The 14862-nt window shown below is 42.7% G+C and overlaps 1 protein-coding gene across 1 annotated transcript in view; it reads left to right on the top strand.

Moving 5' to 3' along the window:
* The first annotated feature begins 779 nt into the window (after positions 1-779).
* LOC149272794 (nephrin-like) overlaps positions 780-14862 on the top strand; it is a 38963-nt gene continuing 24880 nt past the window's right edge. The window contains exons 1-2 of the mRNA XM_089506745.1: positions 780-911; positions 2880-3000. Coding sequence (XP_089362871.1) covers positions 780-911; positions 2880-3000 — 253 coding nt within the window. The remainder of the gene's footprint in view (positions 912-2879; positions 3001-14862) is intronic.

The following is a 14862-nucleotide window of genomic DNA, read 5'->3' as shown; positions in this document are numbered from 1 at the left end:
CGCTCGAGAACCATCACTACTTCAACATCAATGGAATTCCTCATTACCATGTCCATAGCAGCTCTTGAGTCTGGAGAAGGAACATCATTTTGGACGTTAACCAGACCGGCTTGGCTAGTGTCAACGTTCTCAGGTTGTTTTCCAGATACTATGAGTAGCGCAAACATATATCATACACCGTATGTGTATTTTAATTCCTTCTGGATACACTTGGAGAGTCGATCGATCCATCAAATCGATGGTGCAAAACCCAACCTGCACATTATTTCCCAAAATAACTAATCATGGCCCCAAACTAGAATTATCACCCAAAATGACCAGTGCATGCAGAATGGTTCAAACCCAGAATTAGTACCCCCAAATAACCAGTAACATCTAGAATGGCCCAACATCATTACCCAAACTAACAAGAATGGCCCAAAACCATCCAAAATGATTTCTTTTTTGGAGCCTACAAAGGTGGACCTAGACCCGGGCAGGTCCTTGTTTATCCTTGACTCGGACTCTTATGGCGCTCAGTTGCAGTTGACAAAGCACACGAGAGACAATCAGTGGCTTTGTTGGTGTCACCTAATTCCTGTGGGACCAAGCCGTTTCACGCGCTGATAAGCATGGCCAGTCCGAGGACTCACATACCTGCAGCTTGTCTCCAGATATTGTGATATCTGCAAACCTCCAGCTCTACTATTAGGGCCCCTTCTCCCTGCCTCCGAGATGAAAGCACCACTTCACGGAGTGGAATGGGAGCCACTGTTATCTCTGGACGTGTCCGCACCGCGATGACAGCCAGACATTTCTGCAATGTGACCTGCTCACCCTACCTATCTCCTCTCTCTGACGAGGTGCTGGCAATAGAAAGGCGCAGGTTGAATGGTGACATTTGGACAATGGAATTCATCTTGGCCAGAAACGTAAGGAAATATTTACTGAGGTACAAGAAGAGATAAAATTGCCTCCTCCCGGGGGCTCCTTTCGAAGCCAAGATTTGAAAATCCATGCAGATCAACAACAATTCTCATGATCCTTCACCATGGGAAATGCAGTCTAGAAGACATGTTAACATTGAGCTGGTCCCAGGAGGCTGTTGACTTGGTTTAACACAATCCCTTCTTAATTCTAGGTGTGACATTTCTTAACTAAACCCAGACACCTGTGCGCAAGGAAGGATACACTTGTATGCGCTGATCTATTAAGGGCCCCTAATGGTGAAGAATAGTGTAAAAGCTAACAGCTGGGCCATTATTTGGGAAATAGGGCCCCCGGGACCCCTTTCCAAGTTGTCTCTGTGCTCAGTCCTCATATTGCACTTTTATGTACACACATGCATAGTATAGAGCTGCGTATACCGACAGTCAGTCGTGTCTGTTCACAACTACAGTGGATATAACCCCATGTGGTGCATCCACATATAATAATATACATCCTGCTGTTTCGGGAAATGGCCGGCCTAATACTCAGGACTGTGTACATATAATAATACTCTGCAGTCCTTCAGTTAACAAACAGACAGAAACTGTATAGAAGCCCAAACTGTGCTACTAGTTGGGGCATCCTACAGACCACCTGCCCCTAGAGACCACCAGCTAGAACTCAGAACATCCTACAGACCACCTGTCCATAGATACCCCCAACTAGAACTCAGAACATCCTACAGACCACCTGCCTATAGATACCCCCAACTAGAACTCAGAACATCCTACAGACCACCTGCCCATAGATACCCCCAACTAGAACTCAGAACATCCTACAGACCACCTGCCCATAGAAACCAACTAGAACTCAGAATATACCACTGATGCCCATATCGAGAAGTAAGTACATCCTACAGGCCACCTACCCCTACCCATTTAGACATTTAGCCTCTAGAGGCCTCAACAAGAAGTCAAAATGTCTCTACATAACCCCCACCTAAATGTCGGAGCATCTTACAGGCCAACAATTGCACCAACAGAACCCCTCAATTTGTGGTCCAAGTATCTTCCTTAACATCCTATTGCCCACCTATCCCACCAAAAACATCTCCATCTCCTCCTATGTCCCTGGATACCCACTAAGTTTCTACTTTTAGCATCTTACAGCTCGTCTGTCCCACCCGGCTCCCTGAAAAACCCCAAGACTCAGAGCGCAATAAGGCACCGAAGATTGAAAATGAATGAGGCAGTATCCTGATTAAGGTGCGAGTAATGGAAAGTGTAATCCTCGCAGGACGCCGGCTGCTCAGGGCTTAATTACTGCAGTAAAACTTGGCAGGTGAGTATCTCCATCTCGCTAATAGTGGAATTATTTGATAAGAATATCTCAGGCTGTCCCTAGAGAGAAGCACTGTTCAAACACACAACTTGGGCCCAGCAACCCAGCAGTCAACGGGTTAAACCCCTGACGAGAGGCGCCGGGGAGAAAAATCAAAAATGGGGGGAGGACCCTCATACATAGCCAAATAAATTACCCATAGGGAGGCAAGACACAGAACAACCCCCCAAGACCAAGACAAAACCATTCTTATTTTGGGGTGTTTTCAGCAACTGGATCTGGAGCGATCCGCACCCCACACCACATTTTTCATATAAATTGTCCAAAAATCATTAACATAAATAATATTACTCTACTACAAAATATTATCCCTGGACCTCATTATTAAAAAAAAAAAAAAGAAAAAAAATGGTGAATTATTGCAAAATCAATGCCTTTTTTAGAGCTTGTTTTGTAAATTGCGATACATTCTCCAAATTGTTACATTCTATCTATCTATCTATCTATCTATCTATCTATCTATTATCTATCTATCCATTATCTATCTATCCATCTATCTATCTATCTATCTATCTATCTATCTATCTATCTATCTGTGTTTGAGAGATTATCTTACTTTTTTTCATCAGACGTGTGAAGACAAGGACACAAAGTATCAGATGATGTATCTCCATCCTCAGAATTCTTCTCCCCTCTTTCTCCAGGTGTTAGGTGGACGGGGTTCGGTTGGCGGCTGGGGACGGGGTCCAGGTATGTAACACACTCCAGGGTTTGTCTCGTCTCGATACAGGTAGGACACGGTGCTGTGTGTGTGGGTCTCTCTGCTGTCACCGTGGGCTGTCTACTCTCCGCTTGACTAGTTCACTTGGATATATCTACTCCTCTCTGCATCAGTCTCCTGTGCTCCCTCTCTCTGCAGTGGATTTAATGAGACTCTATTCCCTCCTCTCCTCTCCACCCATTGGAGAGAAAGTTCATCCTGTTAACAACAAAAGTCTTTTTTCCCAATCTCTCCTCCCACTCTCTCTGCCTCTCCTCCTCCTACCTCTCTCCCCTGATATTCTCTCCCTCCCTTTTATCTCTTTCATAAACTCCGAACACCCTCTAACAATGGAGGCTTACCACCGACTCAGCGCGTCTCAATTAAAAAGAAAATATTTCCTGCACCCCTGGCCCACCTGGGGCCAAATAAACACCTCCTGATAAATTAGCCAGGCTAACGCAATGTTATTCCTCTCCCTCCGACCCTTTGCGTGCCGCGGCTTTCATATGCAACCTGTTGTCTACAAGCCGAGGACTTTAAGGGCTTAGAACCCAAAGTGTGTTGGGTTGAATTTAGGAAGTTGGCGTTCCGTTGTATAATGCTCGGGGTAAAAACACATTCTTCTCCACGCAATGTTTTTAGTTAATGGTTTTGGTCAGTGGTTGGAAGGACCAGCCTGGGTAGTAGAGGCGGCTGGACTTGCCCTTTCACACTTTGTGTAACTTGATGAAAACTCAGTGGAACATCTTCGAGTTCCATCAAGAGAATGTAGAGAGAACCTGGCGGTTCTGTGGATGTCCTGAGCTTGGTCTGAACGTAGCTGAGATGCACTAAAGGTTTGGTAATTCTTTGGTAACAGCCTGAGAATAATCGCCGGGGATTGTTGTGTTACGTCACAGGAGGCTACTTCTAAGGTTGATTGGTTGGACTCAAGAAGACTGCTGAATCACAAAGTTCTCAGTAAAGTCAGCAGAGACCCTGGACGGCTCTGTAAAGTTACGAGCTACTGGGTACCCGAAACGTTCCCTCTGCTGCGTGAATGCTGGCATGGGATGGGGGTGAGGATGAATGGAGGCGAGGAGTGTAATTTTTACATCATTAAAACTCCCGATGAGGTCACGATGTGCACAACGTTTCAGGAACCTCCCGCTTTGTCTCTGGTCAGTGCTCCAGCAGAACCAAACTAAACAGTGAGCCTTCTGCTGGAAATTTTTCCTCGACTTATTCTGCCCGGCTCAAATCCTGACCATAAGGCAAACATAGAGACCTAGAACCTTCCAGCAGATCGGCCCCCATCCGGCCCCCGTCTAGTCGCCCGTTTCTCCTGCTGTAAAGACTCAAACCTTGATCAGTCGTTGGTCTCGTCTTAGATTCAGGAGCCGTATGTCTATCCCGTGCATGTTTTATACCCTCACTGTATTACCCTCTACCCCTTCTGCTGGGAGTCTGTTCCACCTATCTACCACACTAGCAGTAAAGTAAAGTCAAGCACATGATAGCTAATATCTTTCGTCTTGCTTAAGTCTCTGTTTGGAGAATATACCCATTGGCTCATGGATGGTCTCTCTGGCACATTAGTATTTTAGCTGCTACAGCGGGAGTCTACTCGGTACTAAAATGTGATGTCTCACTCTCGTCTGAAGACGCTTTTGCAATCACGCAGACACTCCTGTTGTCACATGGAGTGTCTCTCTGGTGTACCTGCAAAGGTTGTGCATTGATAAAAAATCGCAGTCTAGTGGCTCAGCTCTCAGCGTTTCACGCCAGGGAGGAGATCTAAGAATAAACTCACTAACAAGACACCATGATGTAAACCTTTGGGGACCAGCAGCAAATGTAACTGCCGCTCGTTTCTTTTTCCATCCCTTTATCTCCACCGGGGCCCAAACTGAAACCCCGGTGAAAAGAGACCAAAGCAACTTCATGTATGGGACAAATAAACAAACTTATAAAAATAATAAAAATAATAATCATAATATACATTTTATTACATAATTATTATTATTACATGATTTTATTATTTATTATTTATGTTATTGGTAATATTATTATGTATTTATATTATGATGATTATGATTATTATGATTATTATTATTATGTATTTATATATTATTATTATTATTATAGCATGATTTTATTATTTATTTATTATTTATGTTATTGGTAATATTGTTATGTATTTATATATTATTTTTATTATTATTATTAATATTTGTGAAACAAAGAAATCTTAGCTGATCTGCAAGTGTATTCTTTCCTCTTTCTATGGCAACAGCTTATCAGTGCTAGTGTTTGTGTCACATGACAGTTCATCATTCCCTGAATAATTATGAGTCAGGCAGCATTTCTGATGATTAATGAAGGATTGCTAGAAATAATGTTTCTAAAGCTATACATTTTTATATAAACTTCTTAAATTCACATGAAAAAGACCTGTTCTAATTAACCCTTTCTTTTTAAAGTATCTGGAAACTCTAAAATAAAATTAGATTGTGAGCTCTGCGGCACAGTGGCCTGGTGTGCATTGGTAATTCTCACACTTATATCTTTCCCCACGGTGTATTCAGTGCGCCGCATAAAAAATTGATTTGTCATCGGTTATCGCGCCTCTGCCTGCAACTAAAACTAATCCCTCCAAAGCACGGGAGGCCACTAAAGCGCAGCATGCCTCACTTTCTCAACTTTATTTCCTCTCTGCAAACATTAAGCCGGGTGCCGTCAGACACTGCAGGGAAAGGCAGCCCATCAGGGGTGTAACAGCCTGAGACCCAGGGGCTGGAAAGTAGGAGCTCCTCTTTAATGACTCAAACCTAAATCAGTCATTGGTCTCGCCTTAGATTCAGGAGCCGTATGCCTATCCCATGCATGTTTAATACCCTCACTGTATTACCCTCTACCACTTCTGCTGAGAGGCTGTTCCACTTATCTACCACCCTCTCAGTAAACTAAAACTTCCTTCCATTCCATCTCAGCCTCTGTCCCTCTAGTTTTAGATTCTGGCCTCTTGTTCTAGAATTTCTCCTCCTTTCCCTCCTGTCCTTTATACATTTTAATGTCTCTCTCCTATCGCCTCTCTCTCTTCTCTCCTCCAAGCCAGACATATAAGTGCTACAGCTTCAGAAACCAGTAAGAACCCAACCACCGATCATTTTGGTTGTCCAAATGCAAGAGGTTTTAGGAGGACAGGTAAGTGGACCTCCCATGGACCTCTAGTCCTCCTGCGGGGGCCAGCCTCAAAAGCTTTACCAAAACAAGATCACAAGGTGACAAACGCACGCAGATTTCCCACAGAGCTCTCCTCCTCCTCCTCCCGGGGCTCTTGGTTTTTGCTGGAAGATGGAGCTGGCATTTCGTTATCTCTGATTATACGAATAATAAGGATTTGCCGATGTTCTGCTCCACTTCCAATGATGATTAACGCAAATTGGACAATAAAAGGGCTGCGATATTTTCATTTATAAACTTAGCGATGTTCCCGCTTCAGGGCGAGATAATACTTGATACATTTAACTTGTGAGGGAAAAGGAGATTTTGTTTATACATTCTGAGAGATTGCGCAGCCAATGGGAGATGCTATCTCAGCCTCGGCGATCTTCCGTCGGAGGAATAGCATTCTAGTTTGGAACCCCCGTCTAGTACTAATACCAAGGTCAACGTGCCAGCCTCGTTATTTCAAATCGAAATCGGGACACCTTTGTTGGGGAGGTGGGGGTTGGCTGGAGGCAGGGAGAAGTGGGACTGAAGGCAAGAAGAATCCCAGTAGAGGCAAGATTGGACGGTGTCGGAAAATTAGGTCTGTCGCGTGAAAAATGGGATATATGGGACTGGTCGTCCATTGGTTGTCACTGGAGGGAATGTCTGATTAAATGGTAGAATTTCATCCCCACCTACCAAATACATCCCAATTTCTATTTTATATAAAACCCTGAATTGAGGGGACTTTTCCACCTAAGTATGGAAATGACTATTCCCCAGTTATCGCTCCAGGTAACACAGGCGGTAATTGGCTTATTCTCGGTTTATTACAGATTATAATGCAAACCTCCCACTCACTTCCGGTGCTATCTCTCCCGGCTCGTTGTCGAAGCTGTTAATGTTCATCTCTTCCTACATGAGCTTTGCTGGAGAAACTGGAAGCTGTTCATCTTCTATAGGGACCACCATACATGAGTGAGGTCCCTGACCAGGCCCCGCGGTGATGCTTCCTGCCCAGCATAAGAAAAAGTTACCCTTCATGGACACCAGGGTCACTTGCAGGACCGGTGGAAGTCATTGGTGATGATGGGGCATTTGGGAAACCCTGGAGGTCCCGGCCCTGTAGCCTCCGCTTTGCGTCCGTTCCCTGGTCCCTCGGTGGGGTGTGACTTGAAGCCCCTGGACCTCTAGATCTGGCCAACATGACAACATGCGTTTTAACTCAGATACATCCAGCATTAGGAAAGACAGGCATGGGGGGTATCAAGGCATAAAAGAGGGGCATGGGGAAGGGGAGAGGAGCATCAAGGAAGTAAAGAGGGGCATGACGGGCAGAATGAAGGGCATCACGGGAGCAAAGAGGGACATGTTGGTTTGGGATTTGAGAGACTGGTCCAACTATACAGGGACACTTGGGAGGTATACATTCAATAGGGATTTGTTCACACCCCACTGGCATATAGAGCGTTAAAGAAGTGTGTCTTTCTTTCCAAACATGCAAATTTAATTAATTACATTAACACATTATGTTTGCCTTTGCAAATGTTGAATTCCTTCCCCCATATTAGCGTCAAATTCTTCAAACCTTTAATTGACATATTTGGGGGGAAATTTTGGTGGCTAACGGTTTATATTTATAAAAAATATACAAATCTATATAATATATAGGTGTCTATAAAAGTCTATATATATATAATATGCATATATGTCTATATAATATATACATGTCAATGTAATATATAAAGGTCTATATATAAATATATATATACGTGTCTATATAATATATACAAGTCTATATAATATGTACATGTTTATATAATATATATATGTGTCTATATAATATATACATGTCTATGTAATATATAAAGGTCTATATAGTATATATATATATGTCTATATTATATATATATAATATAATATAAATATATATATATATATATATATATATATATATACATGTCTATATAATATATACAGGTCTATATAATATGTACATGTTTATATAATATATATGTGCCTATGTAATATATACGAGTCTATATAATATATACGAGTCTATACTGTAAAGACGTATGCAGTGCTGAGACCTCTCCGTATCAGGGGAAGGCGGCTCTGCAGACTTCTGGCTATAATATATAATTTATCACTGCATGGAACAGATAAGAAGAATAAAATGATCTGGAAAGGAAACAGAGAGAGATTCAGGGTATTATAACGACCCCCACTATAATTGAAATTTTAACCCATTCCCAGACTGCACAATGCGGCGGGGCCACAGGGGTTAAAGCTGCCTGTCTCTATGAGACAGCAGAGATTAAAGAAACAGCTCAGACCGTCCATCTGTAAGCGCGAGAGACCGTCAGTACGTCAGTGGCTATTCCTGTCTGGTTGTGCCCTCGCCGCCAGGCAGGGTTCCCTCTAATGCACCAGGAGGTTAGGGCTTCTTTAACCTTTTAAGCTCCAGATGGAAGCATTCTGAGCTTCGCACAGTTGATCTACCCCTGGCATGTTTTAAAAAGCATGCTCGTGTATAGCTCAAAAAACATTCTGGATAAAGTCCTTGGTTTACATACGCCCTTGATCTATACACTTGAAAGCACAATTTGGAAATGGAATATGATATTTCAACTTGTGAACCCAGCATGATGCAAGCCATAGCCAGTATAAGTGAGCCCCGTCCCCATGTTGCTGGGATAAATCACTCCTGGATCCTACTTCGGATCTGCTGCTCACGAAAATACAAACATGTCAACAAAAATTCCACCTGACAAAATCTAAGGTTACGCTTTAAACACAGATGTTACAGTTCGGTTTTTAACCCGTTCAGTTGGTTCACCGTCGCTACTCCTCTGACATTGAAAGAGTTAAGAGGCCGCGTACGAGCCGTGCACAAGACAGAGCGGAGAATTTCTCCCCATCAGATACGGTAGATTTATAAATACATCTGTTATCGCTCTTATCCCGTCTCGGAGCTGCTGCAGCTCCGTCTAATTCTCTCCCTTGAATAGTTCAGCCGTATCTGATCTTTATGATGGCTGTACTGCAGCCTCCATACTGCTCCATCTAATCTCCCTTACGCCTTGCGCTGTGATGCGTTTCTGCTGCTGTAAGCACGCTCTGTAATGTTGGCGATACAAGTTAACGGAGCGGTGATTTACAAGCGGAAGCCCTGCACTGAACACGGCATGTCATGTGGGCACCAGGACCGTTAGCCAAGAGTAGATGGGCAGGGGGTAGAGCGGCAAACCATAAATATTATTGGCCTGGAGGAGAAATCTTAGAACAAGAGGCCACAATCTAAAACTAATGGAAATTTTAGTTTACTGTGATGGTGGTAGATAAGTGGAACAGCCTCCCAGCAGAGGTGGTAGAGGGTAATACAGTGAGGGTATTAAACATGCATGGGATAGACATACGGCTCCTGAATCTAAGACGAGACCAACGACTCATTAAGGTTTGAGTCTTTACATAAGTAAATATATACCATATATATTAGGGTGACTGAGTTGTCCCTTCAAATCTAAACATAACTTGGTTTTTATTTTAAATATCATTAAACGATCTTCCTAGATTGTAAGCTCCTTCGAACAGTGCCCTCCTTACCTTTTGTATCGATGAGCCCAAATTGTCACGCGCTACTTATTGTGTCCCGATTACTAATTGTAAAAAGATGCGGAATACGGTGCTGCTAAATAAAAAGTAAATAATCATAATAGTGAATGGTTTCCCATCATGAAATCAGTGAGTTTAATTGATTGAATATTATCCTTAAGCGATACTGAATGGCAGACAATTTATTTCAGTTCTACTTAGTTCTGACGGCGCTTCCGTTCCGATTCTTTCATCAGATACAATGTATCCTTTCCGCGTTGGGATAAATAAATAAAAAATACAATAATAATAAATAATAATAAATAATAAACGTCCCATGGTTTGAAAAATCGGATCATCTTAACATATACGCATATACATTATAATATATATAATATATAACATATATATATATAATTTTATATCTATATATACAGGATATACAATATATTTATGTATATTGATATATATATTTATGTATATTTATATATCTATATATACAGTATATATCTATCTATATAATTATATATAAAACTGATAATAGAATGTGAAATGGGACGGGCGTCTTCTGTCCTGATAAGACAGGAGAACGTTTTCGCCACTATGTTTAACCCCTTAAGGACAATGGGCGGTCCGTAAACCCATTAAAAACAATGCATTTTGAGCCCGTACATATAAGGGCTTTGTCATTAAGGGGTTAAATTACACAAAAATGTAAAAGAGGACCCGTCGGCTGTTCCTGTGAAGCCACCGGCCTGGCAGGCTAAGGGCTGGGATTCTAGACGCAGGTGAGTCGCGCAGGATCAAGGGAATGAAACGAAGGCTCCTATTGTAGCACTAATTGTATCGCGCAGAATAACCCGACCGTATTATCATATGAATTATATGTTTGGAAACACGTCAGGCTGGTTGCCTTTCAGCGCCGTTTGAAGTAGTGTCGAGATATAATAGTCATTCAGGAAATAATTCCCAGCACGCTGCTAATATAAGGCTTCACAATGTATCACATCAAAGTGAATATTGGGTAGAGAAGATTTAATATCAGGCTCTTTGTCGAGATAATATTTTAATTATAGAGGCGCCGTCGATGGGATAATGGAGATACCCGAAGCTTGGTTAAACAGAGAAGATATAAGAAAAGAAAGATGTGGCTGGAAGGAATCGCGTGGTTAATCCATTCCTGGGGTTGAATCATCATAGAATCGATAGCAACTCCCATGTTACCGGCGGGTGTTAGAACGTGAGGCCGTGTATAAAGTATCCTCCAATCTCAGCGTCTACCAACAGTGGCGGGGGAAAAAATACAAATTAAAAAAAATATATAAAAAATTTATAAAAAACTAAAAAACAAAAAAAAACAATACAAAAAATAGAAAAAAATACAAAAAAAAAAAATAAATAATACAAAGAAAATACAAAAAAAAAATAATAACACAAAGAAAATACAAAAAAAAATACAAAAAGGGAAGCACACCTAAAAAGCATATTAATTAAAATTTTGAGGTTGTCTAACAATGACGGGAGAATGATTATGTTTGTCTTTTGTGAGTCGGTGTTGAATATGTCCCCAAATGGCCAGAGAGGGGCAAATATGTCTTAAGTGGGTGTGGTTAAAGGCGAGGCTGGGGTGGGGCTTTACTTTTAATGTTGTGATTTAATAATAGCGATTTATTGTACAGCGCTGCTGAATATGATGGCATTATAAAAAAGTATGTAATATTAATCCTAAAATCATTTATGGGACTAAGAAAAATAATGTATATTTATTTATACTGTTTAATTTATTGTATTTTATCCGTATGACCAATTCCTCTAAATTTCAAATTAAATGTTTTTAAGATTTTAAGTATGGTGGCTATGTTCGCAAACATGCTAATATAGTCCCTGTTGTACCGCTCTACTGATTATGTGTGCGATTTAAGGAGATAATAAGTAGTCAATTAGAATCCAGATTCGAAAACGCGTAAGGAAATCTATACCGTAACCAATCGCAGGACGGATTAGCTTTAATTATGGAAGCTGTTTAGTAAAGTGCGAGATATCTCGCGCGCGGTTCTCTGTCCTCTCCAACCCGCTTACGGAGAAGTTAAGTGGGGGGGGGAGGGTAACGGCGAGGAGAGAACAGATTGTCGGCTCTGGTGATTTGAAGAGATTTAAAATGGAAAGGCAGATTTCCTGGAGCTGCGGTGCTTTTAAATATGTTTCTTCCCTAATCTCCGCATCCAACGCTCTCGCAAAGAGACATCTCCCCTGGCGCTCTGTCCACGCGTGAGCTCTGGGGGGTCCGCTCCAGCAACTGTCCCCGGACTCCTTTTGAAATAAGGGATTTTACTTGAAAGCTGGAGGAACCTGACGCACAAGATTCGGGGCAAAAATGCTCCGAGTTATAGGGTTCACTGGCTTCGGTGTCTGACAGATGGGTATTAATGAAAGAAGTGAGTTCCGGCACGGAGGGGGTTAACTCTTTAATGGCACACCCCAATGGAAATAAAGTCTGATTTGGGGTTCCCGTGTATAATTTGTGGGGTTACACACGGAACCTTTAGTCGAAGTTGACTCCTTTAATTGAGCCGACATAGAAAAAGATGTCAAGTTTTATAAGCTTTTGGGACCTCAGAGGTCTCTTTTCCAGGTGGGGTCACACAGACAGCACTCTCAGCCTTTTATCCACCACTCATCTGCGCTCTAGCCTAGCCGTCACTGTTCTCACAGCCTGCACTCTGTCTGTCTCTCTCCCTATTGTCTCATTCTGTCACTCTCTCATCGTGCTCTGTCACCACCTCTCACTTTCCGCAATCCGCCCTCTCATCCTGTAAATCACCCCATCTCCCTTCCCGATGTCTCTGTATCACCCTCTGTCATCTTGTTCCCCCTGTCACTGCTTGCCTGCTTGCCTCTATCACGTCCTGCCATCTCATGCTGTCTCCCCCACTCTCTCTCTCTCTTTAATCTGTCACATAGAAGCTGTTGGAGAGATTGAGGATTTCTGCTCTGGCAGGGATTTGGGATTCTCGTTGTGTTTATTTATCCCGAGACATATGCATTAAGTAAATGTGCAGATAATATACCCTATGTACAGACAACACGTAGAAATGGATGTGAATGATACAAAGTATCCACCAGTCTTTCTCTGACCAATGACAATAAACGTTTAGAAGATCCCTCAAAGGGTGCCTTTACTGGAATGTAGACCTTAGTTCAGCTTGAATGGACCTTCACTGATGGCCTATCTATGGACCAACATAGAACTGATGCTTGGAGAGCTTCCATCGCATTCCACTGCCGATGGCCACCACTTGACAACTTCTTAGGGTTATAATTCTTAATCTTCTACGCTATGCCAATCAGATCTTCAGCCAAGACTTTTTCAGAATTCCCAATTCCATCCTACGTCATCCAGGTCAGACATTGAGAAGGGTCACACTATCTTCACAGCCTGGGTTCATAAGGGTCAACCTGAGTTGAAAGCCATTAGTGCCCCTTCCTGGAACGCAATTATGACCCATGTGCTCTTCAGTCTTAAGCTTTTTGACCCTCTTGTTTTAGCAGATCACCCTTCATGCCATCATAGTTCCTTCCTAGTAGAAATTGCATAACGCCATCTCATATAAAGATACTGGGATTTGAAATGCTGGTTATCAGTTGGGAGGCAACAAACCCTAAATAATTACTAGCCTGGCTATACCACCCCTCCCCAAACCTATTTAAGTTGTCCCCATATTATATATCGATGAAGTAGAATATAGAAATAATTTTTGCAGGTTGACCTATTATCTGATATTGAGCTTTTTTCTTAGTATAGATGTAAAAATATCCAGTTATGGGCCAGTGTGTGTTACTGGGGGGGGGGGCTCTTGACCCTTTCCCACTCAGCAGGGGTAGTTATTAAGCTCATAGGTGTCTGAGAATGTTGCGTCCTGTCCTGTATTCCCTGCCCCGACACCTGCATAGGGCAGCTGTATACCAAACCATCCATATCTCTCGGCCTTCCATTCAAGCTGTCGGGTTTCCCATGCTCTGTGGAGCTGCGTGCATGCGGCACTCACTGGTTGTGTGGGGGAGGGAAGTGGGAACGGGACCTGCTGCTTCTATTCATTCTGGATGGAGAGCTGGCTGCCTGGGGTTGGCGGGGAACAGGGAACGAGTTCAATGCAGAGGCAGCAGGGGTGACACACCATCCTTCCCATTTTGTATGAGGCCCATTGTGAGCCGTGCACACAGCCTTCCTGAAACATGTGGCTTCGCTCCCACACGCTGCGGGGAAAGAGGACAGGACTGATGAGGTCTGGTCACTTCTTCAGGACTAGCTGCCAACCAAACAGGCCGGCCTTTTAATTCTTCCGTCGCCGAAGGCTTCGGTGATCACCGAGCCGGTCTACACTCAAACTCTTGAGAGCGTATTGTGCCAGGTTGTGGTGGGCAGATGGGCAGGAGAAAGAAAAACGTCTCAAAATACTTTCTCTTAAAGTCAAAATCCTATCTTAACAGTTTCGGCGCTGGGATGCAGGTCTAAGATGGAACCGAGATGGAATGAGCGTGCGAGCGCCAGTCGCACCATTTGGTGTTAAGCACCACAGCTCCCCAGCTGTTGAGGTTCTGCTGGGACCTCATGGCAGATGTCGTCCAATATAAGCTCGGAGGCCGCTCTCGGATACATTGCTTCAGCGTGATACAAACATTCTTTTACCATCTTACGCACATTCTCTCGAAGCACACAGGTTCATGGCGTCAACCATGTTACCAACACTCAATGATACAATCGCTGTATTAGCCACGCACACTCTGGGGTTCTAGGTAGTAACTACAACACAGCGTCGGGGTTAACTTTTTTTAATGAAAAAAAAAAAACATTTTAAGGGGAAACAAAAAGAAATGTATTTTTTTTAAATCCCTTAATGTACGCAGGAAACTTTTTTGCACGTTTCATTCATTGCCGGGGAAGACTCCCTTTCCCTTTCTTCTAAAGTCAATTATCCCGCATGCATTAATATTTTTTTTTTTTTACACGCCGCCAACATTTCTGCGGAAGACCCCATTTCCTCGGCTTCTTGAAACGGTCAGCG

The sequence above is a fragment of the Sceloporus occidentalis genome, unplaced genomic scaffold, assembly GCF_023333645.1.
Source record: "Sceloporus occidentalis isolate IW3139 unplaced genomic scaffold, rSceOcc1.0.p SCAF_419, whole genome shotgun sequence".
In the NCBI taxonomy this organism is placed as follows: domain Eukaryota; kingdom Metazoa; phylum Chordata; class Lepidosauria; order Squamata; family Phrynosomatidae; genus Sceloporus; species Sceloporus occidentalis.
Note: the sequence above shows the minus strand (reverse complement) of the source record. Positions and strands in the feature narration are given on the sequence as shown.